Raw genomic sequence first — 25,421 nt, forward strand, 5'->3', positions numbered from 1 at the left:
CTGAAATCCAACCTCAAGCCCGGGGAGAAGTCTGTTCCCTGGCCCTTCGGGACCTGCTTGTGGGTGACCTCACCAGCCTCCTCTCGTGCACCCTACCCCACGCCCACGCTGCCCACGCCATTGGTCCACAAGTGCCTCTGAGGACCTGTGTGCGCCAGGCCCCTGCGAAGTGCTGGGTGGATGCAGCTGTGCGTGAGGGTGTACCTGCTGTCCCTCCCTCCCTGAGCAAATCACTGGACAGGCCACTGACGACAAAAAGAAGCTTGTAGCTACAGCAGGACGGGGACCGCTGGACCCCCCCCGGCCAATGCTGTCTCCCGCCTGGACCACTGCAGCAGCTTCCAGCTGGGCCACAGGCCTGCCCGCTGGAATCTCATTCACTTCTGCTATGGAGATCTGGGCCAAGCCTATCTGACCACATCACACTGGCCAACAAGCCCTCAGGACTCTCTTTGGCTCTTGGGAGAAAGGCCACCTCTGGACACAACCCTCCCCTTGTCCTCTCTTGTCACAACCCCCCCCGCCCCCCACCACACACACACACCGTCAGCTACAAGCAGCAGCTCCTGTGCAGGCACTCGTTTCTGAATCCATGCCTATCTGATTCTTCTGTCTGAGTCACGCTTCTGCCACCCAATTCCCATCACTTGCCCAACTCTTCTCATCCTTCAGGGTTCCCAGGCATTGCCTGCTCCAGGAAGCCTTCCCTGAGCACCTTCCAGACTGGCTTAGATACTCCCTCTGGGCTCCCCCCACTTCGGCCCTGATTGCTCTTGGCAGAAACGGCCTCGGCTCTCCTCACCCCACCTCAGTCACGGTGGTGTTCCCAGTGTGGCAGCCTGAGGCCCGGCCTATGGCAGGTGCTCACTGACAAACGAACGACTAGTAATTTGAATGGAGAAAAGAAAAAGAATCCACAAAGAAAATTTAGAATACCCTGACTCTGGAGGAGAAAGCAAGTCCTAACGTGTAAGAGAGGAAAGCCTGAAACTTCGTATGGCTACCCATCCTCAACACTCTGGTGACAGGGGGCCCAGCCCTGCCCTTTTCTGGCTGTGTGGTCACGGGCAAGTCACTGCACCCCTCTGAGCTCCAACTGTCTCAGTTGTAAGATGGGGACACTGTCTCCAATCAGACCAGTGCTATCTGCAAGTAAAGTGCTTGGTCCCGGGCAAGGCGCCAGTGAAAGTTCTCCAGCCACAGTCACTATTATTATTGGGATCACTATTTTTTTTAACCTTTCATTTATTTATTTTAAATCCTTTTTTCATAGAGATTTAGAGACTATCTTCAAACTAGCACAAATACTTTATAAGTAATATCTGGCAGGTTATTAACCAATGGAGTACACTGCACAACAAACTACCTCACATCTTTCAGGAAGAAAAAGCACTAAATTTGAAAAGTAAAGACATCACCCACTGAATGTGGACACAATTAAAATGTGCTTTAAATATTTCTTTGGGGGAGGGAACACACTTCTACTCAATCAAGAGAAACATTTGCACAGTCCAGGGCTTTTATTTTCTTTACACCCATCATGCCATGAATTCATAGGGAATGGGCTCCAACAGTTCAGCTTCCTTTCCGTTGGTTCTCACGAAGTGTGCTTCTCTGGGTGGAGCAGGCTGGCACTTCAGCTGAACCCAAATACCCTGCTCTTTGGCTTCCTTCTTTTTCTGATCATTTTCCTTCACCCGTTTCAAGAAGCTATCTGGGCTTTTAGAGTGCTTAATATGCTCGATACCCACATTGATTCTCTTGGCAAGAATCTTGCCCTTGTTTGTTTACAATGATGCCAACAGCACGCTGGGTAACACTGTAGACCCTTCCAGTTTTGCCATGGTAACATTTCTGGGGCATTCCTTTTTGAACTGTGCCCATTCCCTTGACATCTACAATATCACCTTTCTTGTAGATTTGCGTGTATGTGGCCATAGGAACAACTCCATGTTTTCTAAAAGGCCTAGAGAACACATAGCGGGTGCCCCTCCTCTTCCCCTTTGTGTTGGTCATTTTGGCAAATTACTGGAAGATGGCGGTTCCGGCCGAAAAGGCTATTGTGATTACTATTACTAGCAGTAACAACAGCAAAGACCTCCCTTGTCTGGAGCTGCTGTCTGCCTTCCATATTTCCTGTTCTCCCCTGAGGCCCACACAGACTGCTTCTTGTCCATCTTTGGCATCTGTGGACATCTGAAGACAGTGATTTGGATGAACTGTCCCTGGCCCTTGACTCAGCAGGTGTCCTGGCCCCTCCTGTGGCTCTTCGCAGGCCTCTGGCAGCAGATGTCAGAGTCGGCACTCTGTTCAGAGCTGGGCAGCCCTGTGGACGCCGAGCCCTGGTCCCTCCCCACCCTGCAGCAGGGGCCCCTTGATGTTTGTGGTTTTCTCAGTAGCAGAAAGCCCTTCCTTGCACCAGAGGCCCACCCTGCAACAGGGGCTGCTTAGGCAGGATTTAGGCCATAGCCTCTTTGGCCCCCAGGACGTCCAGGCCTGGCTGGGAAAACTCTCTTTCTCCGACCTGTTTCTATCTCCCAACCTCCTTCATTGCAGAAAATGGCATCCCCACTGAAAGCACCTGGGCATTTCCTCCAGTCCCTTTCCTTTATCCCCACGCCCAGGCACCCAGTGCTGCCAACCCCAAGTCCCGCCCACACTGAGAACCTACCGCCTCTGTCCATCAACACGGCTCCACAGCCGCCAACTGCCCAGACCACTGCCCCAGCCTCCCCGAGGGTTCGCCCTCTCCCCTCTGCCCAGCATCCCCTCGCACCTTGGCATCTCATCCCCCTCAGAACGCACCACCTCCCCACATGTTGTCTAGATAAGGTGCCTCCCTCAGGTCCCCAGGCCAGTGAGGTGCCCTGTTACACATTCTCAGAGCAGCCTGTGCGTTTCCCTCCCAGCACACACCACACTGGCACGGAATCATTGTTTGAGTCATTATTTGCAGGTGGGAATCCGTCTCCCTGTGAGCATGTGGCCTGTTTTTGAGTTCACTGCAGTATGACCTGGCCACCTGGGCCGGGACCTGAGGGCCTGCCTATGCCCACAGGTGCAGGGAAACCCAGAGGCCCCCAGGGTGGTTCCTGAGAGCAGGCCAGCCTCTCCAGCCTCCCAGAGGACTGGGCCCTGTCCTCACCTCTGCACAGATGCCTGTCTGTGGAGCTGGACGTCTGAGTGTGCCCAGCTCTCGGGCTTACCTGTGGGCTCTGGGGCTCAGGGTCAGAGGCTCAGCCAGGAGCCTGGCTTCCTGTGTCCAGTTCTTCAGTCCCTGGGAATAGATGAAGGGAGAGTGAGGGAGTGCGCACTCAGGGAGGGGAGGGCTTCTTGGGGGGGGCGGGTAGGCAGGGAGGAGGCTGTCCTGGCAGAAGGGGGGGTGTTCCAGGCTGGAGGATGGGGTGAGGAAAAAGGTAGGTGCAGTTGCCAGCCTTGAGCCTGAGCACTGCTGGCTCTGACTACAGGATCTGCTTGTCAGCCACTTCTCAAATCCACCTACTTTATTTTTTTAATTTTTTATCTTTGGCTGTACCATATGGCATGTGGGATCTTAGTTCCCTGACCAGGGATTGAACCCTTGCCCCCTGCATTGGAAGCATAGAGTTCTAACAGTGGATGGCTAGGGAAATCCCCAAATCCACCTCCTTTAGACACATGAGGAAACTGAGGCTTTGGGAAGTTAGGGGGCTAGCCCAAGATCACTCAGGGAGCTGGGATTCTTGAGTCCAACATCTCTACTCTGTCTTCAGGCCATGCTACTTCTAGAGCAGCACTGTACAAAAGAAATATAATGCAAGCCACATATGGGGTTTAAAATATTATACTCGCCATATTAAAAAAAGTAAAAAGAGGTAATTTTAAGAACATATTATTTAATGTAATATACCCAAAATATCTCTTCAATGTGAAATCAATATAAAAATATTGTCTTTTTTTGCATTAAGTCCCAAAATCCAATGTCTATTTGACACTTACAGCACATTCCAATTTGGACCAGCCACCATTTTTATATACAGCACCACTGGGGCTGGTGGCTCCTGATTGGACAGTGCAGGGGTAGGGGGTCAGATCCTGTGTTCATTAAGCAGATGGTGACTGAGTACCTACTATATGCTGGGCACTGTGTCAAGAATAGGGACAGGGCAGGGCACACTGAGTCCTGTCGCCAGGACTCACCATCTATGTCTGAGGGTCTCTGCAGGGGGCAAGTCATGGGTGTGTTAGCTCTGCAGTTCCACCCATACACACGCACACAGAGGTCCATATCCCACACACGTATGCTGCCCCAGTGATGGCCTCTCATGAGATATTTGCCACCCCTGAGGTGTTATATCCCCAAAGAATGAGGCAGAGACTAACAGAAAAACCAACCGAACATTCTGGGTTTCCTTCCTGGAACTCCTGGGTCTTGAGTAGAACCCTCAGCCTGAAGCTGCCAGCCCTGCACTGTTCCTGAGATCACACAAGTGATGGCACTAATTGAGCCACCGCTACCCTGAGATGGGAGCAGCGGGTAACTTTGCCTCTCCTCAGGTCCCTCAGCCCAAGGTGGACTTTTAACTATCAGAGAAGTGAAGCAGCCTCTCCTCCACTCTTGTTCAACATTCGAATCCCTTCCCGCTCTTCAGCCCTGGGACCCTACTCCTTAGGTAAAGATTACGCCTACCTCCTGGCCAATGCACCCATGGAAACACTTTGGAAACTCCAAAACCATCTATATGGTAGTGTCAGTCTCTGACTCAGGATTGCTAATTGACTGGATCCCTGCGGACACTGAAGGAATCCAGCGAAGACAAGGGAGTAAGTAGCTGCACTAGCAGAGGAGTAGGAGTGGCCTGGGTTTGGATTCCCAGGCCACCATATGAACTGAGGATGTGACCCTCACTGTCCTCACTTGTCAGTAAGTTGCTATAAGACATAAACGATGGAGTGCATGCAGTATTTGGCTCATGGTACATGTTCAATAAATCCTATCATTATAATTCAACATTCATAATAACAAGGGAGGGCATCTTTTCCTATCACCCCACCCCCATTTCACAGGTGAAGAAATTGAACTGCAGGCAAAGGTTCAGAGCCAGCCACACTCAGGAGTTGGGAGAGAGAGGAGAGGGGAAAGGGAGGATAGGATCTCTGGAGGGTAAACCAAAAGGGCACGGTTCGAGGTGAGCTGCCGGGCTGAGACGTGGTCCGCAGGGACCAACCCGAGGGCGTGAGGGGTGGAGCCTAAAGAAGAAGCCTTGATTTGAATTGGTCGAAGCGGTTTGAGGGCGGGACTGTGGCAGGCAGGGGTGGAACCTGGAAAAGGCAAGCCCGCGGGAAAAGGGACCAGTGGGAATTAGGGATTGAGACTTGGGAAGGGGATCTGGAGGAGGTGGGCCCGAAGCAAAAGAGGAGGCTGGAGAACAGGCAGGCGGGGCATTGGCCAAAGTGGTTGGCCAACGGGAGAGAACGGGGGGCCTTGGAAGGCGGGGGTCGGAGGGAGAGGGGATTCATCTGGTGGAGTAAAGGAGAGGGGGGCCCGGGCCGTGGGGTGCGTGCGAGGGCATCGGCGGGAGATGTAAAACGTCTCACCTGTCTCCGGCGTCGCAGCCTCAGCCTCTGTGTCTGGTCGGCTCCTGGAATTGCACCCCCAGGCGCGCCTGCGGCTCCTGGGATGCAGGGCAGAAAGCTAGCCTGGCGCCCCGACCGCTGCCATGGCAACGGCGTCTCTCGCAGGGCAGGGGCGGGAATTTACGTCACGGAGAAGGGGCGGGCCCGGACGTGCGTCAGCCTCGCCCCCTCGGCGACGACGCGCTCGGCCGCCGCCATCTTGCGAGCTTGTCGTACCGTTGGTTCTGGGGAGCCGCTTTGACGCCGCACCGCTTACCTTCACCGAGGCGGACTGGCAGCCCTGAGCGTCGCAGTCATGCCGGCCGGACCCGTGCAGGCGGTGCCCCCGCCGCCGCCGGCGGCCACCGAGCCCAAACAGGTACCGCGACCCCCGCACCTCGACCGGCAGCTCGAGCCTAGGCCTGGGCCCTCCCCGCGGGCGCGGGCGCCCCTCGCTCGTGCAGGGAGAAGAGGCCATTTAAGGGGGCTTGGAGGGACTCCCAGGTCCCAGGAGGCAGCGCGCTTCCCGCCTGCCTTCTGGTGGTGCAACAGGCGTGTTAAAACAGTGGTTCTCAAAGCGTGGTCCGCGGACCACCAGCAGCATCACTTGGGAGTGTATTAGAGATGCTGAGTTTGCACCCTAGACCGTCTAAATCAGAATTTGCATTTTAACAAGATCCCAGGGTGTTTCATTAAAGTTTGCGAAGCACTGATCCAGCGCAGCCACCGGTGTTCTCTGGTGATTGGGCCCACCGGCCCCCAGCCTTTGCCCAGGAGTCTCTAATTTCCCAGCCCGCACGGTGCGTCTTTGAATGTTAGTTATCAGCATCTTCGTGGTGCTTACTCTAAGCCAGACACCGTGCCAGACTCCGACGTTACCCGAATGAATGAAGCGCAGCTCCTGCTTTATTTAGGGAGCTCACAGACTAGGGGGGGGAAAGATATAAGTGAATACTCAGTAAATGTTTGTTGCCTCGGTCACCGTAAATGAAACAGTTTCAGCCAGCCTTTAAAAAGATATAACTGCAGTGTGATAGAAGTATCAAGTACACAGACAGGAGTTCTTATCAACATTGCCTTGATGGGGTAGAGGGGAGATTAGCTGAAGTGAAACGCACATTGTATTTGGAAGGATGAATCAGTAGTTCACCGGATAGGTGATTGGGAAGGGTAATACCATTCTGTATTCATTTAGCAAGCATTTATTGAGCACATCCTGTATGCTGACCACTGCAAGTACCTATGTATCCCTGGCATTTTTCTAGTATCTGCGGGAAAAAATAACCAAGGTAATACCAGATAAGTGCAAAGATACCAAGGTGCCTCTCCTCTGGTCAAGGGTAAATAGGGTTAGAACATAGGGTTGGGAGAGTGGTGGTTAAGAAATGTATTTCTGGGGATTTGAACTTTTCCTAGCAGGCTGTTGGGAGAAAAGGAAGGGATGTAAGCCAGATAGTGACACATTTGTGTTTCAGAAATTCAGGTAGACAGTGATGTGGAGAATTGCTAGGAGGACAGGTTGGTCATGTTATTCAAAAGATTTTGAGAGCCTGGCCTAGGTTGTGGCTGGGGCATGGGACAGAGTGGATGGGCAAGCTCAGATCACAAAAGGGCTGAGTGGCTCTCCCTCTAAAGTGATGCTTTGGAATCCTGGTTCTGCCATTGGGCCAGTTAAGGTCTCCATTCCTCAGTCTGTCATTTGTAAAATAACAAAGTAATAATGAGTACTTAACCTCATAGGGCTCTGTAAGGGTTAAAGATTTAATAAGCTTAAAGTGCTTAGAAAAGTATATGGAATCTACTCTTTGAATGTGGAGGCTGAGGAAGGAAGAAGAGACCCACGTTTCTGCCCTGGATGGCTGGAGGCATGGTTGGCCATTCATGAGGAAAGCGGTTAGAGATGAAAGTGCCCGGGACTGCTGGATCTAAGGCTCTGTGGCACGTAAGAGTGATGTGGGATGTTGATGTGAGCAGGATGGTTCAGCCTAGAGGTGCTAGGGGAAGTGGAGGACGTTTTGTAAGTGCCTGACCGAGGACAGTGTGGATACTGTGAAGGTAACCAGGAACAGGACTGTGGGGACCCTAACACTATAGGGCAGGAGGTGAGACAGGAGTCAGGAGGGAAACTTCGACGGAATGGTGAGAAAGAGGGAAAGACAGGTGAGAATGGGGCTTGGGGGTTGAGTTTTGTGAAGGAGTGGTCACTGGTCACCCGGCCAGATAACCAGTGTAGTTGGCTGTAGGCCGCCACTTTGGAGTTTGGCAAGAGCACTTGACGTGAATGGGGATCAAATGGGGATCAAATGGGAGGCGAGGAAGTGGAAACGACAAGACTGAGAGAACTCAGGCTGTTTAGCTACCAGAGGAAGGCGGGGAGAAGGCAGTAGCAGAAAGGAATATGAGGGCAGGGGAGAAACTTTGTTTTTCTAAATTGAGAGACTTGACCCTTTATTTACTAGGAGGAAGAAGCTGATGAGGAAAGAATATTGGAACTTATGGGGCAGTTAATGTTGAATATTCCAGTGGAGTTTCACAAAACATTTGAACATCGAGTGGTGGTTTAGAGTATGGAATGGATGCAGAGGGAAAGGGCATTCAAGGTGAAGTGGCCAGTGAGGAGTTTCCCTTTTCTTTATTCAGCAGTTGTTAAATATCCCACATCAGGCATTTCCAAGGGTGTGGGGATACAAACATAGCCTTCTGGATTCTGGAACATGGTTTCTCAGAATGTGGTCAGATTTTCCCCCTGCATCTGAATCACATGGACACTTGGTAAAAATGCAGATTCCCAGCATCACAGAGATGGTCTAGCTGGGGGGAGCCAGGGAGGCTGCTCTTTTCCTTGGTTCCCTGGGAGAGTCCCATGCAAGCACAGAGCAGTTGAGAGAACAGCCTTTCTGGAGCAGAGGTTCCTGACTCAAGGGAAGCCTTCTGTATTGTCAGTAATTTCCTAGGAGAGTTTAATGATTGGCATCCGGCACCAGGCCAGGAACCTTAAGACCTTTCTTTTCCTGTTTTCGCAGCCCACAGAAGAAGAAGCATCTTCAAAGGAGGATTCTACCCCTTCCAAGCCAGTGGTGGGTATTATTTATCCTCCTCCAGAGGTCAGGAATATCGTCGACAAGACTGCCAGCTTCGTGGCCAGGTAACACAGCTGCTCCTGCTCGTGTGGGTCACAAGTGGATTTTAGTACCAAGAGCTCCTGAATTTGCACAAGGGTAAACACCTGGATTTTTAGAGTGGTATTGTCAGCTTGGGCCTGTCAGCGCATCTAAAACCACAGCGTGGTGTGAGGTAGGCAGTGGGCAGGACTGGCATCTGACATGGTATGGCAGTGGCAGACTACAAGGCACACCCAGCTCCAGAGTCACCAAGAAACTGTGCTTCCAAACCGGGCCTGAGGAAATGCCTGGAAAGCTGCTTTGTCATGGATAATGTGTGTCTGTGTCTGAGCTGCTGGCCCGAGGAAGACAGAAAAGGGAGTTGAGCATTCTCATTGTGCGGTGACTGCAGTCCTTTGACCCATCTGCAAAATGAAATAAAGTGCCACCTCAGAGTTGTTGTGAGGCAGGAGTGAGGGGACTGAGTGCAGTTCAGGTACATCATGTAGCTGTTACCTCAGATGGCATGGAAATCAGCTTGGTTTCCTCTTGTCCCTGCCTGTTATACATACCCACACTTCCTCAGATGGAGTCTTCTTGATGGCCACTTGACTCCAAAGGTCAACCATCCCCTAGTTTAGGGCATTTCAAGTATTCCTTTGGCAGCCAGCAGGCCATATCTAGCCTGCAGATCTTTTGTTCATTCTCAAGAGTATATACTTTTTTAAACTTTTGAATTAGTTGTCACCATTTAAAAATGAGATTGCACGGTAAATCTGGATTTCTGGCTTCTCTTGATGAATTGGACGGCTCCTTGCATGGAAGCAGTAGCTAGCCTTGAGCAGACTGCCACCCTCAGAGCATATGCTCTTCAGGGATCACACCTTAACCCTGAGGCAGCATCCCTATCACAATACATCATTTAATAGATGGGTCCTTCCTTTCTCAACCTCCTTATAAAACGAAACATAGAAAGAGGTTACTCTGTGTCAGGCTCCATGCAGATGAACCTTTCATATTTCGAAGGCTTTGATGAACCTGGATATTGGGTTAAAACAGCTCTGTGCTTGTTTGAACATTATCAGGCCATGTCGGATTTAGGGCAGCAGGTGTTGTGTTTATAAGTTTAATATCTCATAGCAACGCTCATTCTTCCCCTCTTCCTCTGACATTTTTAAAACAATAAATAGGAAAAGGGTATTAGAGGAAGAATCACCACAATCTCGCTACCAAAATAGTTTCTACCAGCTGTTTTCACTTTTTCCTGTTTCCTTCTGGCCTTTGGCATCCTTTTTTAGATTCTTGTAATACTAGTAGAGATACTTTCACATCCTGCTTTTCCCATTTGCACTGTGTTGTAAGCATTTTCTTGTGTTGCTCCATGGTCTGATGCTGCATGGTCCTCTCTGGAGAGGATGCACCATGTTGAGGTGATGGGCCTTCCTTGACTTGGCCGACTCCTCTGTATTTTCCTTTGAAGTTGTTTCCAACATTTCACTTTGGCAAATGAAGCTATGAGGAAGTCTCTGAGCATTTTCTTTCCGTTTTAGATTGTTTTCCTAAGAGAAATTCGTGGCACATTACTGGCTGAAAGAGCATTTTTAAGTAAGATTTCTTAAACATTTTGCCAATTAGCTTTCCAATAATTTTGTGCCAGCCACAGAAATAACAGTCTGTCCAGGTTCCCTTAATAATAAATTTATATGTTCACATCTCTAGATCTATTTTTGACTACGACGATTGCCTTGTAAGCATTTATAAAATCTGCAGACTTGCATTTGTTTACGTTGGCAATGAAAGGACAGAGCAGCATCTCACTCTGGGTTAAAGCAAACATGCAGGACCCTCAGCTTTATGTCTGTTGGGTTCACATGTATTGATTTCTTGAGCGTGGAGTAAAAATCACCAACCCAGTGTGGTTCTCCAAAAGGAGTTTTTTCTCTCTATGTTTGGTATTCCCTTCCCCACTTTTTCCTGTCAAGAAACTGAATTGGAAATTACACTTAAAAAGTCCCACCAGCTAGGTTGAGTCAAAATCATGTCTTTTTCTGCTGAAATCTATTCCGTGTGTTAGAGAATATAATTCTAAAATTAACATTAAGCTAATTTAAAGCAACAGACTAGCTTGGAATGAACATTCCTGCCTTCTCGTTTTATATTTCAGATTGTTCCCAGATGCGGTGAGGTTATGGCTTAGGAGGCGGTGGTAGAGGAGACAACCAGAGCCCATTTTTCTGGCAGCCCTTTGTATGGTGGCCTAGTTTAGTTGTATTTAAGTGCGCATTTACCCTCCTTCTTGTGTGGTTTGCATTGTTTAAGGTAGGGGGAAGAATGCTTCTTCCTCAAGCATGGAGTTTTAGCTGGACTAATGCACTGTCACTTTCAGACCTCATGGTGTTGGTAACGCTGCAGAGTGTGACCAGAACTTGCGGAGGAGCTAGCGGGATGCTGATGACCACTGTTGTGGTGGCTAAACTGCGGTACAGTGTCACCTGCACCCTGTCTCCTGCCCTCTTTTCAGTTGACAGGGCCAGGGTGTGAAAGTCTGAAGAGAGTGGAATGACCTTACTGCCACCAGCCTCTGGAGCTGTCCCTTGTTGTGTTTGGGGCACTTCTGAGTGCAGGGCTCTGGTCGGAGGACATCTAATTCCCAGAGCATCTCTCATGTTTATAGGACAGCCCCTTCTAACCTTCATAGGAGTAACAGCTCCTGGTGTTTGCAGGCCATTGTATGATTCAAAAAGACCTTGGCATCTCATTAACTAATTTTCTCAGTACTTCAAAGTAGAGAGAGAAGATGGTTTTTGCCATATTTTACACATGGGAAATCGAATCAAAGAGAAGTTGTTAAACTTGATGAGTCAGTAGTGAACCCAGAACTTGAAAGTGTCCGTATCTTGTGTCTTTAAGGTTAGCGCACTTCCTGACTGATATAGGTGTTGTGGATGTGTGACACCTTGAACTGTTACTTTTGGGACTCAAAAAAAAAAAGATCAGGGTTCTCTACACATCACGAGGGACATTTTTCATTCTGAGGGTTTAAAAGTATACAAATTGGGGACATAGGGTGTATGTGGGAAACTGTTGCAGATACAGAGAGAGATGGGGATCTCCCTGCCGTTCTCACCGCCACCCTGTCACCTGAATGTGCCTTATGCAGCAGCTCGGATCCAGGTCCTTGGAGAGTAGTGTTTCTTATATGAGCCTCACCTAGTGGGAAATGAGGTGATTTTAGCCAGTACTTGGACAAGGCATTAAATCCCATTGTCTACATTTTCATATTTTTTTCCGTCCTTCCTGTTACCCAAAGGACAAAGTCTCAGTTTGGTGTTAGCATATTTAGCATATCTTTTAACACCTCCCCAGCACTCAGTCATCCTGCTTTTTAAGAGAACTGGCCTCAGTCTCAGCGAACTTCATGCTAAACTTTAACCATGTTACTTTGTTTTCATTGTATTGAATTTTATGACTGCCTTTTGTTCGTAAGGCCAGAATGATTTTTATTTGAAGTAGTAATACATGCCATCCCCCACCCACCCCAGCCCCGGATGCACCATGGCTTGTGGAATTTTAGTTCCCCAACCAGAGATTGAACCCAGGCCTTCAGCAGTGAGAGCATGGAATCCTAATCACTGGATGCCAGGGAATTCCCATGCCTTCCTTTTTAAGTACATTTTTTAAAGTAAATAAATCTTATTAAAAGAAAAAAGCAATAGTCCAGATGGTTTTGGAAATGGCAAAACTGGCAGAGGAGCTGCAGGAATAACAGAGGTCTGGAGACGCTGTGGTAGAGGAGGCCTGCACAGGCCTAAGGAGGCAGGGGGCACTGGCCGCCGATGCCAGGAGTCTCGAGGAGGATCTCTGCTGTGTTGAGGGATGGGCTAGTTTGAGTGATGGATGGTGGCAAGAATGGAACTTGAATGGATGGTGTTCTGGTCTAAGCAGTTGCAAGGGTTGTGGTATTAGTGCTTCTTTTTTTTTCCTTTTTCTAGAAATGGACCTGAATTTGAAGCTAGGATACGACAGAACGAGATCAACAACCCCAAGTTCAACTTCCTGAACCCCAATGACCCTTACCATGCCTACTACCGCCACAAGGTCAGCGAATTCAAGGAGGGGAAAGCTCAGGAACCCTCGGCTGCCATCCCCAAGGTCATGCAGCAGCAGCAGCAAGCCACCCAGCAGCAGCTGCCTCAGAAGGTTGGAGCCAGCCCCTCCCCTCGCTTCCCCGGGGCTGAGGGAGGCCAGGACAGGGAGGGGAAGATAATGAACTCTGCTGTCCAAACCTCACAACCACCAGGGAGGAACGTGAGGTTTTTATCCCCATTTCACAAAGGCAGATACTGAGGCTCAGATGGCGAAGTGTTGCTGACAGTTGGCGTTTGCTGAATGCTGCCTGTCAAGCTCTGCTCAGTTCCTTGGGAGCCTTGTCTCATTGGGGCCTCACAGGGGCTGCATGAGGAGGCCAGTAAAGTGACCATTTTTCAGATGAGGAATCTGAGGCTCAGGGAAGCACAATTTACCCAAGGCCACAGAGTCAGGACCCTGAAGTCCATGCTCTCAGTCCCTACTCTTTGCCTTGACCATGGTGTGAGGGCAGTGCCACAGTGTGGCTAGTGGACCCTTTCTTGTGTATCCCTCTTCTGTGTCTCACCTTCTCAGGGCCTCTCTGTCTGGCCTGCCCTAATACCCCCTTAGCACTAGGGATGATTAGGGCTGTCAGTGAGAACAGGAAGGGCCCACACATCTTGCCTCCTGTGTAGTCCTGGGCTGGTCCTTTCTCTTTGCTTCACTCCTGAGCCATGGTGGCAAAGGCTGCCCCTTATTTTACAGTGGGAAATAAAGGTTGGAGTAGGTTCTGAGACCTTGTGTTGCAATTTACTACTCCTAGGGCCTCAGGCGACCTCAGTTTCCTCATCTATAAAAAGAATTACAGTACTTGTTCTGTCCACCTCGTGGTTCGTGTGGAGCCAGATGAGGTAACAAATGTGGAAGTCTTCTGTCCAGCGGGGTCCTCTGCACACATGTAGGGCTTACTGCATCCTGTGTCCCCCTTGGGCGGGATTTCATGAACTGTGTTCTGTTGGATTTTCTGCCACCCAGTTTTGGTCCTCATTTTCAGGGCAGCAGCAGAGATAGGGACACGGTTCTCACTCAAAAAGTCATTCAGGGAGTTGAGGCCACAATTGGCCCAGAAATCAGTGCCCTTGTGAGTTAGGATTCTCTCACACTACGTGCCAGTGGTGTGTGCGTGATTAGAAGTGGAGAGGTCTGTGCCACCTGCCGGGGGTGTGTTCCCTGCCCCCTCTGGAGCCAGTCCACCTCTATGCCTCTTGCCTCACTTTCTCTTTGTATCTTAGGTTCAAGCCCAAGTGATCCAAGAGACCATCGTGCCCAAAGAGCCCCCTCCTGAGTTTGAGTTCATCGCAGACCCCCCCTCCATCTCAGCCTTTGACCTGGATGTCGTGAAGCTGACGGCTCAGTTTGTGGCCAGGAATGGGCGCCAGTTTCTGACCCAGTTGATGCAGAAAGAGCAGCGCAACTACCAGTTTGACTTTCTTCGCCCACAACACAGTCTTTTCAACTACTTCACGAAGCTGGTGGAACAGTATACCAAGGTGCCTGGCACGGGTGGGGCCGGGGTGCTGGGCCCGGGAAAGAAGGCATCTTACCATCAGCACTCTATCCACTCACTGTCTGCAAGGACCCCGCTCCTGTGTGGGGCCCCCAGGCAGATGCTAAAAATCCCAGTTCAGTATAAAATCTTAATTTCTATTCAGCTTTCCTATTAAATGCAACATAGACTGCTGTTTCTAACGAGAAAGGAAACACACGATTGATAACCCCTTAGGTGAGTCTCTGCTATGTGACAAGGGCAAGTGGTGTTAGCTGCTTGTAAGTACATTTAAATTTTTGGTTGCTTCAATAGGGCCTGAGAAGAAGCAGCCCTTAATAATTGCCTCCTATTATTACCTAATTTAATCCTCACAAGAATCCGTAAGGTGTTTTCCTCCCTACTTCAGAAAGCTCAGAGAAGTACTTGCTTGTGGGCTCCCAGCTAGCAAGTAGCTGCACTGAGATATAACCAACATTTGACTGTGAAACCTGTGTTGTTTTTCACCCTGAAAAGTACCTTGAATTAGAAATATCATTTAAATAGGCATTGGGAAACAATTTAAAATAAATAAGTGTAGCCAGTGTTGAATACTTATGTTATGCAATGTTTTCGCATTTAATCCCTAATAACCTATAAGGTAGCCACTGTTATTATATTCATTTTACAGAAGAGGAAACTGAGGCACAGAGAAGTTAACTTGGCCAGGGTTGCACATCGAGGGGGTTGCAGAGCAGGGACTTGAGAGCTGGCATTTTTATTCAAGACCCTGAGATCTTAATTATTGTGCTACATTGTTGCAATCAGGAATCCAGATAAGTCAATACTGATGTTTAAAATAATCAGATCGCTAATCTATTAAAGTACACTGGTATAGATTTGCCTGTGGCACGTGTTTTTTTTTGCTATGCACATAGTGGAGGCTGTCTTTTCTTTTTAGTGCGGTGGTCTGCACATCTGTTTTTGGTATCCAGGAGCAGCATGTTAAAGATCTGACTTGAAAGGTTATGTAATGATTTCCTGTAACTTCATTTACTCTGTGTGTGTAACTAGAAAGAATTACAAAAATGTTTGTGTTTATAAAGTCCAGGAGCTAGGAGAGCAGCTAAAATAACAGTCATTCAAGTCATAAGACCCAAGGGTGGTTGTAATTACACAGTATCAATTTTAAGTGAGCCCTGGGTTAATTTCTCTCAGTGGACTGCTTCCAGGATGAAAGGTCCCCAGATTCCTTTTTATTCTGTTAACTTTCCTATTCCTTCTCCCTTAGAACTTGAGTACTGACATTCATTACTCTAATCTGAGGGCGCTGGTGTGTCTCTGGGCCTGGGAACTCTAGGAGCAGATCGATTCCTAGGGAAGAGGGATAGGAAGGATAGAGTGGGGCTGAGTGGCTTTGCCAGTGAGAGTGGATGCTGTTGGGGCAATCGGAAAGACCGGCTGTTTTAAACAAAGCCAGCATTCGTTCTCTCAGCAAGTATCTTTGAGAGTCAGACACAGTTCTAGGTGCTGGATATGCAGCAATGAACCAAAGACAGAGAAATCCAGGTCTTTGTGGAGACTGGTCTAGCGAGGGAGCAACAAACAAGTGCTGCATCAGTGTATGTCAGATGGTGATAAACACTGTGGAGAAAATGCCAAAGAGAAAGCAGGGGATAGCGGTCTAGGGAGGTGGAGCCGGTGGGCTGCAGTCTTCAATAAAGTCATCAGGGGGCTGGTGGCATGTGCAGAAGGGTAAAGGGCAGATCGCCCCTTGAGGGAAGTCATCGCATGCTGACTGTGTGTGTGCTCAGTGATTTGGTGGTGGTTTTGCATATTTTCCTGCTAACCCTTGCAACCCTTTAAGTTGATGGTGCCGACTTTAAGTGATGGTGTCACCATTTTGTAGAAGGAAACCCAGTTGCAGAGGTCAAGTAACTTGCCCAAAGTTGCACAGCCAAGTGGAGCTGAGATTGGGTCCCAGAATCCCATGCTCTGCTTTCCCCTGTGCCTTACTGCAGGCCTAGGAAGGCCACTTCTCTATCCCGTGTTTTGCTGCACTGACAGTTGCTTTAACTCCCCTGTGTTTCAGATACTGATTCCACCCAAAGGCTTATTTACCAAGCTCAAGAAAGAGGCAGAGAACCCCCGGGAAGTTTTGGACCAGGTAAACTGAATTTCTTATAACTAGTTACTGATGGTGCAAGTTACATTGCGTGGGTTCTGTTGTGTGTTTGGAAATAGTCTCCGCATCAGTACCTTGTTATGCTCCAGGCACAGTGGTGGTGGGAAGGAAGGTCTTGAGGCTACAAAGACCAAAAAGACCTGGATTCTCTGCTCCCCAACTTTCTGCTCTGCTCTCTGCTTCACTTAGTCTCCTCTTTTCTTCTCTTGATAGAAGCCAGCTTTTGAACGGGTTCTCTGGTGACAACTGCCTTTTGAAGTCCCACGTTTTCAGAGTCAAGGAGAGAAGGCATATTGGTGCTGGCTGTTCTGGGTGGCTGCTTGAAGGCTTCTGTTTTGCAGGCTCTCAAACTGCTGCTGCTTTTGTGGGCACTTGGTTGTCACGCAGACTTCCTGGGAGGGAGTTTGCTAGCCACTCGCCAACTCAAGCAGAAACTTTGAGATTATAATAAACAGCTACCCTTGGGGCCCAGACAGAAGGTCTCTGTGGCATTTCAGATTTTCACCCCGTTCAAACTCTGTACCTGGCTGAAACCAGATACAAATACCATATAGTCTACCCCAGGAGGTTCCCCTTATGGGCACAGCAGCCTCCTGTCTGGAAGGAGACGCTGGCTTTGGTGAAGGCCCTGGAGATGATAGCCTCCTCGGGAGCAGGCCCTGATTCCGCTCAGCACCATGCTGTTTCCCATTTATTCAGGTCTGTTACCGAGTGGAGTGGGCCAAGTTTCAGGAACGTGAGAGGAAGAAGGAAGAGGAGGAGAAGGAGAAAGAGCGGGTAGCCTATGCTCAGATTGACTGGCATGATTTTGTGGTGGTGGAAACAGTGGACTTCCAACCCAATGAGCAAGGTAGGTCTATGAGGAAGGTAGGGCTTGGAGCCATCCTGGGAGATGTCGTCCAGCTGTCCCCAAGGAGCAGCAGAATCCCTCAGAGGGTTCTATCGGTATCCGTTTCTTTTCTGCTTCAAGAAGACTTCAGTTCTACCACATTGCCCCAGTAAACCCAATTCAGCAAATATTATTGTGCCAGACCCTGGGTGGGCCTCTGGAGATAGGAGAGAAATCAACCCCAGCCCTCAGAGAGCTGACAGTGTGGAGGGGGCAGGTAGATGGGCCTTTGATATGATAAAGAGTGTCTGTGGAGCCCTCCCTTTGACTTTGGCTCACCCTCTACCAGGGAACTTCCCTCCCCCCACCACCCCGGAGGAGCTGGGGGCCCGAATCCTCATTCAGGAGCGCTACGAGAAGTTTGGGGAGAGTGAGGAAGTCGAGATGGAGGTCGAGTCTGATGAGGAGGACGAGAAACAGGAGAAGGCAGAGGAGCCTCCATCCCAGCTGGACCAGGACACCCAAGTGCAAGACATGGATGAGGTATGCTCCTGAAGCCCAAGGAGATGAGGGTGCTGTCCTCCAGAGTAAGAGGCCCAGCTTTCTCATGAACCTTGAAAGGAGGCATGGGTCCTGAAGACAGTGTCCTGGCTGAGCAGCTGCCCAAGCCCAGGCAACACAGAGCCTCTTTCCAGATCAGGCAACAAAGATTCATTCACAGGCAAGGATCTGAAAGCTGTGCTGGCCCTGTTCTGTGACCTTCTTCCTTTGTCCAGGGTCCCTGCTTGCTACCGCCCTCAGGCTGGCTTTCAGTTAGGGAACCCTCTATACCATGTACTTTGATGCTTTTGAGCTTAGGCCCAAATGATCAGTGGTTTCCAGAGCTTTTTCTTTGGCCTTACTGTGCAGCACACAGAATCTTAGTTCCCTGACCAGGGATCGAACCCTGCCCCCTGCAGTGAAAGCTCAGAGTCCTAACCACTGGACTCCCAGGGGAGTCCCTGCAGAGCTTTTCTAAGTGTAGCTTGTGCTTTCTTTTGGCTGCCTCTGCCCATCTCAGGCCAGGCCCTCCAAGCAGGCGTAGTCTCCAGAGCCAAACTGCTTTCCTCCACTTGGAAAGAATTTGTGTGCAGCCTGAGAAGAAAGGCCCATGTGTCTGTGGGAATTGACTTTTTCTCTCCCTCCCAGCATTGCTCCTTGAGCAGCTACCATTGAACTCTGACTTGCCCCCCACACCCCTCCCCAGTACGTTAAGTGCCCTTGGCCTCCTGGGACTGCCTTGTGCCAGCTGCTGGAAACGCTTGGGTGGAGTGTTAGCACCACGGTCCCCAACACTCCCATTCATGCTGTGAGGAAGCAGCTTGGCCAGCTGCCGGCTGGCCTCGGCTGCCCTGGGAGACTTAGCACATGGATGCTGCCTGGCAGAGGACTAGGCTCCTTGCCACCCTGAGAGCTGCCAGGGCTCAGCTGCAGGCAGTGGCTTCTTGGTCCCTCTCTGAGTCCTGCCATTGCTTTGCTTTTCAGGGTTCAGATGATGAAGAAGAAGGGCAGAAAGTGCCCCCACCTCCAGAGACACCCATGCCGCCTCCTCTGCCCCCAACTCCAGACCAGGTCATTGTCAGGAAGGACTATGACCCAAAAGGTAGGTTCTGCTTTCCTGCCCTCGTGTGCCTCAGACTGTCCGTTTCTAGGAGGGCTTGAGGTGGCTTGTCATAAAGGCATTGATAGGCTCTCTGTCATAGGCCTCACGATGGGGAATGGGACTTAGTTGTCTCTGGTGCCCTGGCGCAGTGCACAGTGCTGGGTACAGCGTGGCACTGAATGGATGGTGCATGAATGAAACAGCACCCTCTTAACCCAGGCTGCCACCCAGTGTTCTCACTGAAGCATCTCTTGCCTTTTAGCTTCCAAGCCCCTGCCTCCAGCCCCCGCTCCAGATGAATACCTTGTGTCCCCCATCACTGGGGAGAAGATCCCTGCCAGCAAAATGCAGGAACACATGCGCATCGGGCTTCTTGATCCCCGTTGGCTAGAGCAGCGAGACCGCTCCATCCGTGAGAAGCAGAGCGATGATGAGGTGTACGCACCAGGTGAGGGGGGGTTCCCCCGCTCTGTCCACACCCCTTCTTTGCCTCAACCCTAACTCCCTTTGGCCCATGGGGGTCTCTAATCAACTTTATGCTTTCATCAAACATAGAAGGTAACCATTAAGGTCCCCAAAAGCTTTTGAGGATAGTTGCAGCCTATGAAGCTATGAAAGAACTGCCCATTTTCTAGAAGAGCTCTCCATAGGATTCCTGCAAAGGCAGACGCCTGATGTGGATGGCATGTGCCCACTGACATCCTAGAGCAAGGTCTGGCTGCAGTGGGGAGGGGTGCTCACCCTCGGGGCTGTCCTAGAACCAAGGCTCTGCTGGCTGGACTATGCTGAGCACCTGGAAGTGAGACACATTGGTCCCTTGACTGTGTGTTGAGAAGCAGCACGATAGGGAGGGAGGAAATTGTCCCACAGGCAGGAGACCAGGCTTTCAGTCCTAACATTTAGTCCACACGCGACTCTTGTGACCCTGTCCTCTCCGTTGCCTTTTGTAAGTCTAGGGGTTGGACACGCCCTGGGTGACAGGCTTAGTGCTCGTTGGGCAGCCTTCCCCAGGCTCAGAGGATAGATGGGCTACACTGGGACCCACAGACAGCCTTGTCCCATGAGAACAGCCTCCACCCTGCACCAGTAGAGCTGCTGTGTTGTCAGAAGGGCACCTGGTTTAGTTTCTCTTTCTGTCTCCTGCCTCCATTCTGTGACTGTATCCAGGTCTGGATATTGAGAGCAGCTTGAAACAGCTGGCTGAGCGGCGTACTGACATCTTTGGTGTAGAAGAAACGGCCATTGGTAAGAAGATAGGCGAGGAGGAGATCCAGAAACCAGAGGAAAAGGTGCAGCTCAGCTGAATCTTAGTGCCTTCCCTGCCGTCAGACTCTCATCCTTGGGCTCAATTCCAGGAGCCCTGACAAGCTGTGGTTTTGCTTTCCCACGCAGGTGACCTGGGATGGCCACTCTGGAAGCATGGCCCGGACCCAGCAGGCTGCCCAAGCCAATATCACCCTCCAAGAGCAGATTGAGGCCATCCACAAGGCTAAGGGCTTGGTTCCAGAAGATGATACCAAAGAGAAGATTGGCCCCAGCAAGCCCAATGAAATCCCCCAGCAGCCACCACCTCCGTCTTCAGCCACCAACATCCCCAGCTCGGCCCCACCCATCACCTCGGTGCCCCGGCCACCCGCGGTTAGCCAGCAGCCACCCTGTGACTGATCTTTGAGAGCTGGGTTCTTGGGATTAGACCCTACTGGCTGAGAAGGGCAGCTGCCTCACAGCAGGCCCAAGTGCTGAGTGGGTCAAGTTGAGAGAAAAAGAACCCTTTAATTAGAAGTGGGAGCCTCCAGCCTGATCTTGCATCTGTGTGGGAGGATTGGAACAGGGAGGGAGGCGAGTGGCACATGTGAGAAGCAGGCTTGGGTCAGGGAGGGCTGGAGGGCTGGAGGGCTTAATGGGTCTTGGAGGACTGCTGGCCTGACTCCAGGGGGCTAAGTCGAGGTCAGTTCTCTTTAGCAGCTCTCTCAGTGTTTGCCACGAGCAACTGGTTGAGTCTCAAGTGGAAAGAGTGTGCCTTGGGCTTCTCTCAGCCTGGTTCCTGTCAGAGCCCAGTGTGAGGCTGCACTCTCAGCCCCAGGGGGCTGAGTCGAAGCTATCCAGCCCTGTCCTCAAAGGCTGCAGGTAGCCAGTTGCCAGCTGTGTGTGCCGTTAGAGTGCAGCCTTGACTCCCTGTGACCTGTGGGTCCCTTCTCCCCCACAGATGCCACCTCCTGTCCGAACCACGGTTGTGTCTGCGGTACCTGTCATGCCCCGGCCCCCAATGGCATCAGTGGTCAGACTGCCCCCGGGCTCAGTGATCGCCCCCATGCCGCCAATCATCCATGCGCCCAGGATCAACGTGGTGCCCATGCCTCCCTCAGCCCCCCCTATCATGGCACCCCGCCCTCCACCCATGATTGTGCCAACAGGTCAGTGTCTCTCGTGTCATTTTCCCGGCCACTGGGTCAGGACTACTGGCCAAGCCCTGAGCAGAGCAGTAGTTGATGGTAGCACCAGCTGTTCACAGCTGGGGGGGTCCAGCCCAGAGGAGAGCCTTGAGTTCACCACGTGAGAGATCCCTGAGCTGGGAGTCGGGGGCTTGTGGCTCCTGGGGGAGATAGGCTGATACAGCAGAGCTGGGGTCTCTGCACCTGGAGAGCTCAGGCCTGGACAGGCACAGAGGCCTGCCGATGCTCGCTGTTGGCTGCCCCCTGCTCCATCCATCAGTCCTGCCCCTCCTTCAGTTTCCTGCTATGCTATCTGGCAGTCTCCCTGCCACAGAACTTAACTAGCTGCCAGACTCAGCAGGGGGTGATCCTTCACACCTCTGACTGGGAGAAATGGGAAACCTTTGCCATCTCCCCTCTCACCCGCCCTGAGTCCTGGGCCCCTTCCTCCCACTCACATGACTGCTAACTGCTGTCCTTGTAGCTTTTGTGCCTGCACCGCCTGTGGCACCCGTCCCAGCTCCAGCCCCTATGCCGCCTGTCCATCCCCCGCCTCCCATGGAAGATGAACCTGCCTCCAAGAAACTGAAGACTGAGGACAGCCTCATGCCCGAGGAGGAGTTTCTACGCAGAAACAAGGTATGTGATCCCAGAGTGCTGCCCACAGCCTGGAGTGTCTAGATATGGGGTCCAGTCCCACCCCAGTCACACACTCCCTGGCCTACCCTGTGCTGCTTCTGTGGTTTTGGCCTGTGGGACCTAGGTCAGCTGTTGGAAGCCCATGAGGCTTCTGAGCACACACTAGATGTGTAGTCAGCAATCGGAGGAGCAGACAACTGTCAGTGGTCCCCCTGGTGTGAACTGTCGTAGAGGCCAGCGGGAGACCCAGTTGCTCAGGTATGAAAGGGGCTCTGGACACTGGAGGAAATCCTGGGCCCAGCTTGTAATTTCTTTGTGGCCTTTGCCTCCAAATCCAGACCTTAGGAGATGGTGTGTTGTAGGGATCCGGTTGGGGTACTAGAAATAAGGCCTGCGAACCTTGGCACTGCTGGTGCCTGGGGAAGCTGTTAGGCTCCAGTGAGGAGGCAGAAACAGCCCCAGCCCCACTCCCGCAGTGCATTTGACCAAATCTTTTTTGTTTTTTCCTTTTTCCTTTCTGCTGGTAGTTTCCATTTCGTGAGTACCTGTTCAAGTGCTGGGGTAGAGCCACACATTTTATGGCACTTGTCTGTTGAATGCTCGCAACATCACCATTCAGTAGTTGTGATCAACCGCTTTACAGGCATGGCGTTGAGGCTCAGAGAGACCTAGTTAGCAGGGAAGCTGAGTTGGAAACCCAGGTCTTCTGACCTTGCAGTTCATATTCTTTCCCCCGTGGTGCCTCTTGAGGCTTGCAGAGCACTTTCATGTCACTTCTTTAGCTCCAGCCTCACCAGTAGGCAAGGTAGGGATCATTCTAAAGAAGAGAAACCAATCCTTAAAAAGGGAGAATGATTTGTTCCATGTCGCAAGTGGTGTCAGTAGCGAATCAGGCCGGAGTCCAGGAGCCCAGATGGACAGGTGACATTGTCTCGACTGGCCCAGGAATAGGAGAGCATAGTTCCTGATTGACTCAGGGCCCCCCGGTCATGGCCACCTTCTGTTTTGCAGGGTCCGGTGTCCATCAAAGTCCAAGTGCCCAACATGCAGGATAAAACGGAATGGAAACTAAACGGACAGGTGCTGGTCTTCACCCTCCCGCTCACAGACCAGGTATGAGTTCCTGCCCCAACTGGCATCAGGTGCAGGGGAACCAAAGAGTCAGGGGGAAGCTTCCTCCAGCTGACTTTAGTGAGAGGTGACTGACCTCTCCTCCATCCCATAGGTCTCTGTCATCAAGGTGAAGATTCATGAGGCCACGGGCATGCCAGCAGGGAAACAGAAGCTGCAGTATGAGGTGAGTTGGGTGTCTGCAGTCCTTGCCCCCTCTGTTGTCCCAGAAGCTAAATCTCTGTGGGTATGGCCATTTGAGTCCGTCCTGGCAGTGATGATGCTGGCAGGGAGTGCCAGGGCAGGTTAGTCTGACCGGGTGAGCCTCTGGCGGGGTCACAGCACAGTCATGTGTGGGGTTCGAATGCCTCAGTGACATCTGGGGACACGACTTGGGAGTGCTCTAGTAGGTTTCTGTCCCAGTGGTAGAGCCATCGCAGTCAGTGTGGTCTCAGGTAGCCTGGCTTAGTGCTTGGACACAGAGGTGATGGTGCAGCTCACCTTGGTGCCTGCTAGGCCACAAAGGACTGCTGTGTTCTCCCCCTTTGGACTTTGACAAATCCCCACTCCGGGTCCTCAGTTTCCTCCTCTGTAAAATGAGGCTGTTGGACTAGTTGACCTCTAAAGGTCTTATGATTTGAGGTCAGAATTCCATGGGGTTGGTCAAGGCCAGATTTTTGGGGTGTTGACAAACGGAAGGAGCATGGCTCGGTGGGAAGGAACAAAAAGCAAAGCGTTCTGGGAGGAACCAGAGCCCGTTACTCCCATCCTGCGCCACTCCCTTTCCCACCCTGCCTGCCTTCAAGCCCCTGTGTTTGCTAAGTTCAGAGTGTTGGGAGTTGTGAGGCTGCTCACTGAGCTCAAGGCCAGATTGCGCCGGGCTGAGGCACTCCTTCTGTTTTCTAGGGCATTTTCATCAAGGATTCCAACTCGCTGGCTTACTACAACATGGCCAATGGTGCTGTCATCCACTTGGCGCTCAAGGAGAGAGGCGGGAGGAAGAAGTAGAAGAGAGAAACCTGCTGGCAGGTCCCAGCCACTGCCATTTTGCCTCTTCTGTCCCCTACCCTGTCCCAGACCCAGGAGACCTTGCCTTGCACATTTGTTTCCCTCTTACTAAGTTTGGAAATGCAAATTGTCCTACAGTTGCCTTCCCCCCACTCCCTCCCCACATTGATCCCAGAGGGCTTTCTCAGGCACTCTCCTCCCCTGTGGCCCCTGGAATCCCTTTGTGTTTGGGTCTTGATTTGAGGGGATTCATTTCTTCAGGCAGCCCATTAGGGCATGTGAAACGGGGGATGTCCTGTAGGGTATTATCACAGGGCCCAGTGGTGCTTGGCTGATAGAATGTGGCTGTTATCATTAATCATTTTGTATCTTGCCGTGGGCTAATAAACCTTTGACCCTTCTCGTGAAATCAGTGTCATGAGACTTGTCTCCTGGCCACCTGTGCCCTGTCCAGACCTGGGAGCATGGCACAGTGCCTTGTGGCTCCTCTTCTGCTCCGAGGAATGCTGGGATTTTAACTAAATTCTTGGTGCCAGCAAGTCTTCTATGACTCTTTCTTAGATATGTTTTTATTGCCTTTTTGAAACACATGGATCCTCCAAAGGCATAGCCCCATATGTATAACAGACTAATACAGAATGCCTTCAACATGCCAGGACCACAGAAGAACACAGACAGTTGGGATGCAGTTCCTGGGTCATTGGGCAGCATGCAGATGAGACTAGAGGGTGGCAGTTTTCTGCTGGCCAAGGACCACTCATCACCTGATCAGTGACCTTGGACAAGCAGGTGGCTTATCTTGAGTGAGCACAAGTATATGATGAGGTTTTCTTAAAAAATGTATTTATTTTAAAAATACTTCATTGTGCCAAGGCTGTGAACTATTTTAAAAACTTTGTAAAATTTAATCAACTACTTATTGTTTTAATCACTTTATCAGTTTTAACTCATGTAATTTTTTTTTTTTTTTTCTTTTTTCTGTGCTGTGCAGCTTGTAGGATCTCAGTTCCCTGACCAGGGATTGAACCCAGGCCACAGCAGTGAAAGCCTGGAATCCTAACCACTAGGCTACCAGGGAATTCCCTAACTCATGTAATCCTGGTGTGGGTGTTGCTTGTTCCTGTTTTTACACTTGAGTAAACTGAAGCACAGAGAGGCTGAATCACATGCCCATAGTCACACAGTAAGAAGATAAAAAGAATGTGTGCAAAACACTTGTCATAGTCCTTGCCTCCTGGTAAGGGCCAGATACAGGCTGTTATTTTTGGAGTTGTGCTGTCACAGGGA

The 25,421-nt window shown here is 50.8% G+C and overlaps 1 protein-coding gene and 1 pseudogene across 1 annotated transcript; one reads left to right on the forward strand and one right to left on the reverse strand.

Moving 5' to 3' along the window:
• Window positions 1-1,538: 1,538 nt before the first annotated feature.
• Window positions 1,539-2,016, reverse strand: LOC130859006 (60S ribosomal protein L21-like; annotated as a pseudogene).
• A 3,766-nt stretch (window positions 2,017-5,782) lies between these two features.
• On the forward strand, window positions 5,783-24,543 carry SF3A1 (splicing factor 3a subunit 1). Its single transcript, XM_057746210.1, has 16 exons — window positions 5,783-5,974; window positions 8,619-8,740; window positions 12,689-12,896; window positions 14,057-14,314; window positions 16,382-16,456; window positions 17,174-17,324; window positions 17,653-17,846; window positions 18,828-18,945; window positions 19,208-19,393; window positions 20,113-20,234; window positions 20,338-20,583; window positions 21,152-21,359; window positions 21,862-22,016; window positions 23,028-23,129; window positions 23,242-23,313; window positions 24,033-24,543. The coding sequence occupies exons 1-16, from the start codon at window positions 5,912-5,914 to the stop codon at window positions 24,132-24,134; spliced, it is 2,382 nt and encodes a 793-aa protein (XP_057602193.1). The 5' UTR covers window positions 5,783-5,911; the 3' UTR covers window positions 24,135-24,543.
• The last annotated feature ends 878 nt before the right edge of the window (window positions 24,544-25,421 follow it).

The sequence above is a fragment of the Hippopotamus amphibius genome, chromosome 8 (genome assembly GCF_030028045.1).
Source record: "Hippopotamus amphibius kiboko isolate mHipAmp2 chromosome 8, mHipAmp2.hap2, whole genome shotgun sequence".
Classification (NCBI taxonomy): Eukaryota; Metazoa; Chordata; class Mammalia; order Artiodactyla; family Hippopotamidae; genus Hippopotamus; species Hippopotamus amphibius.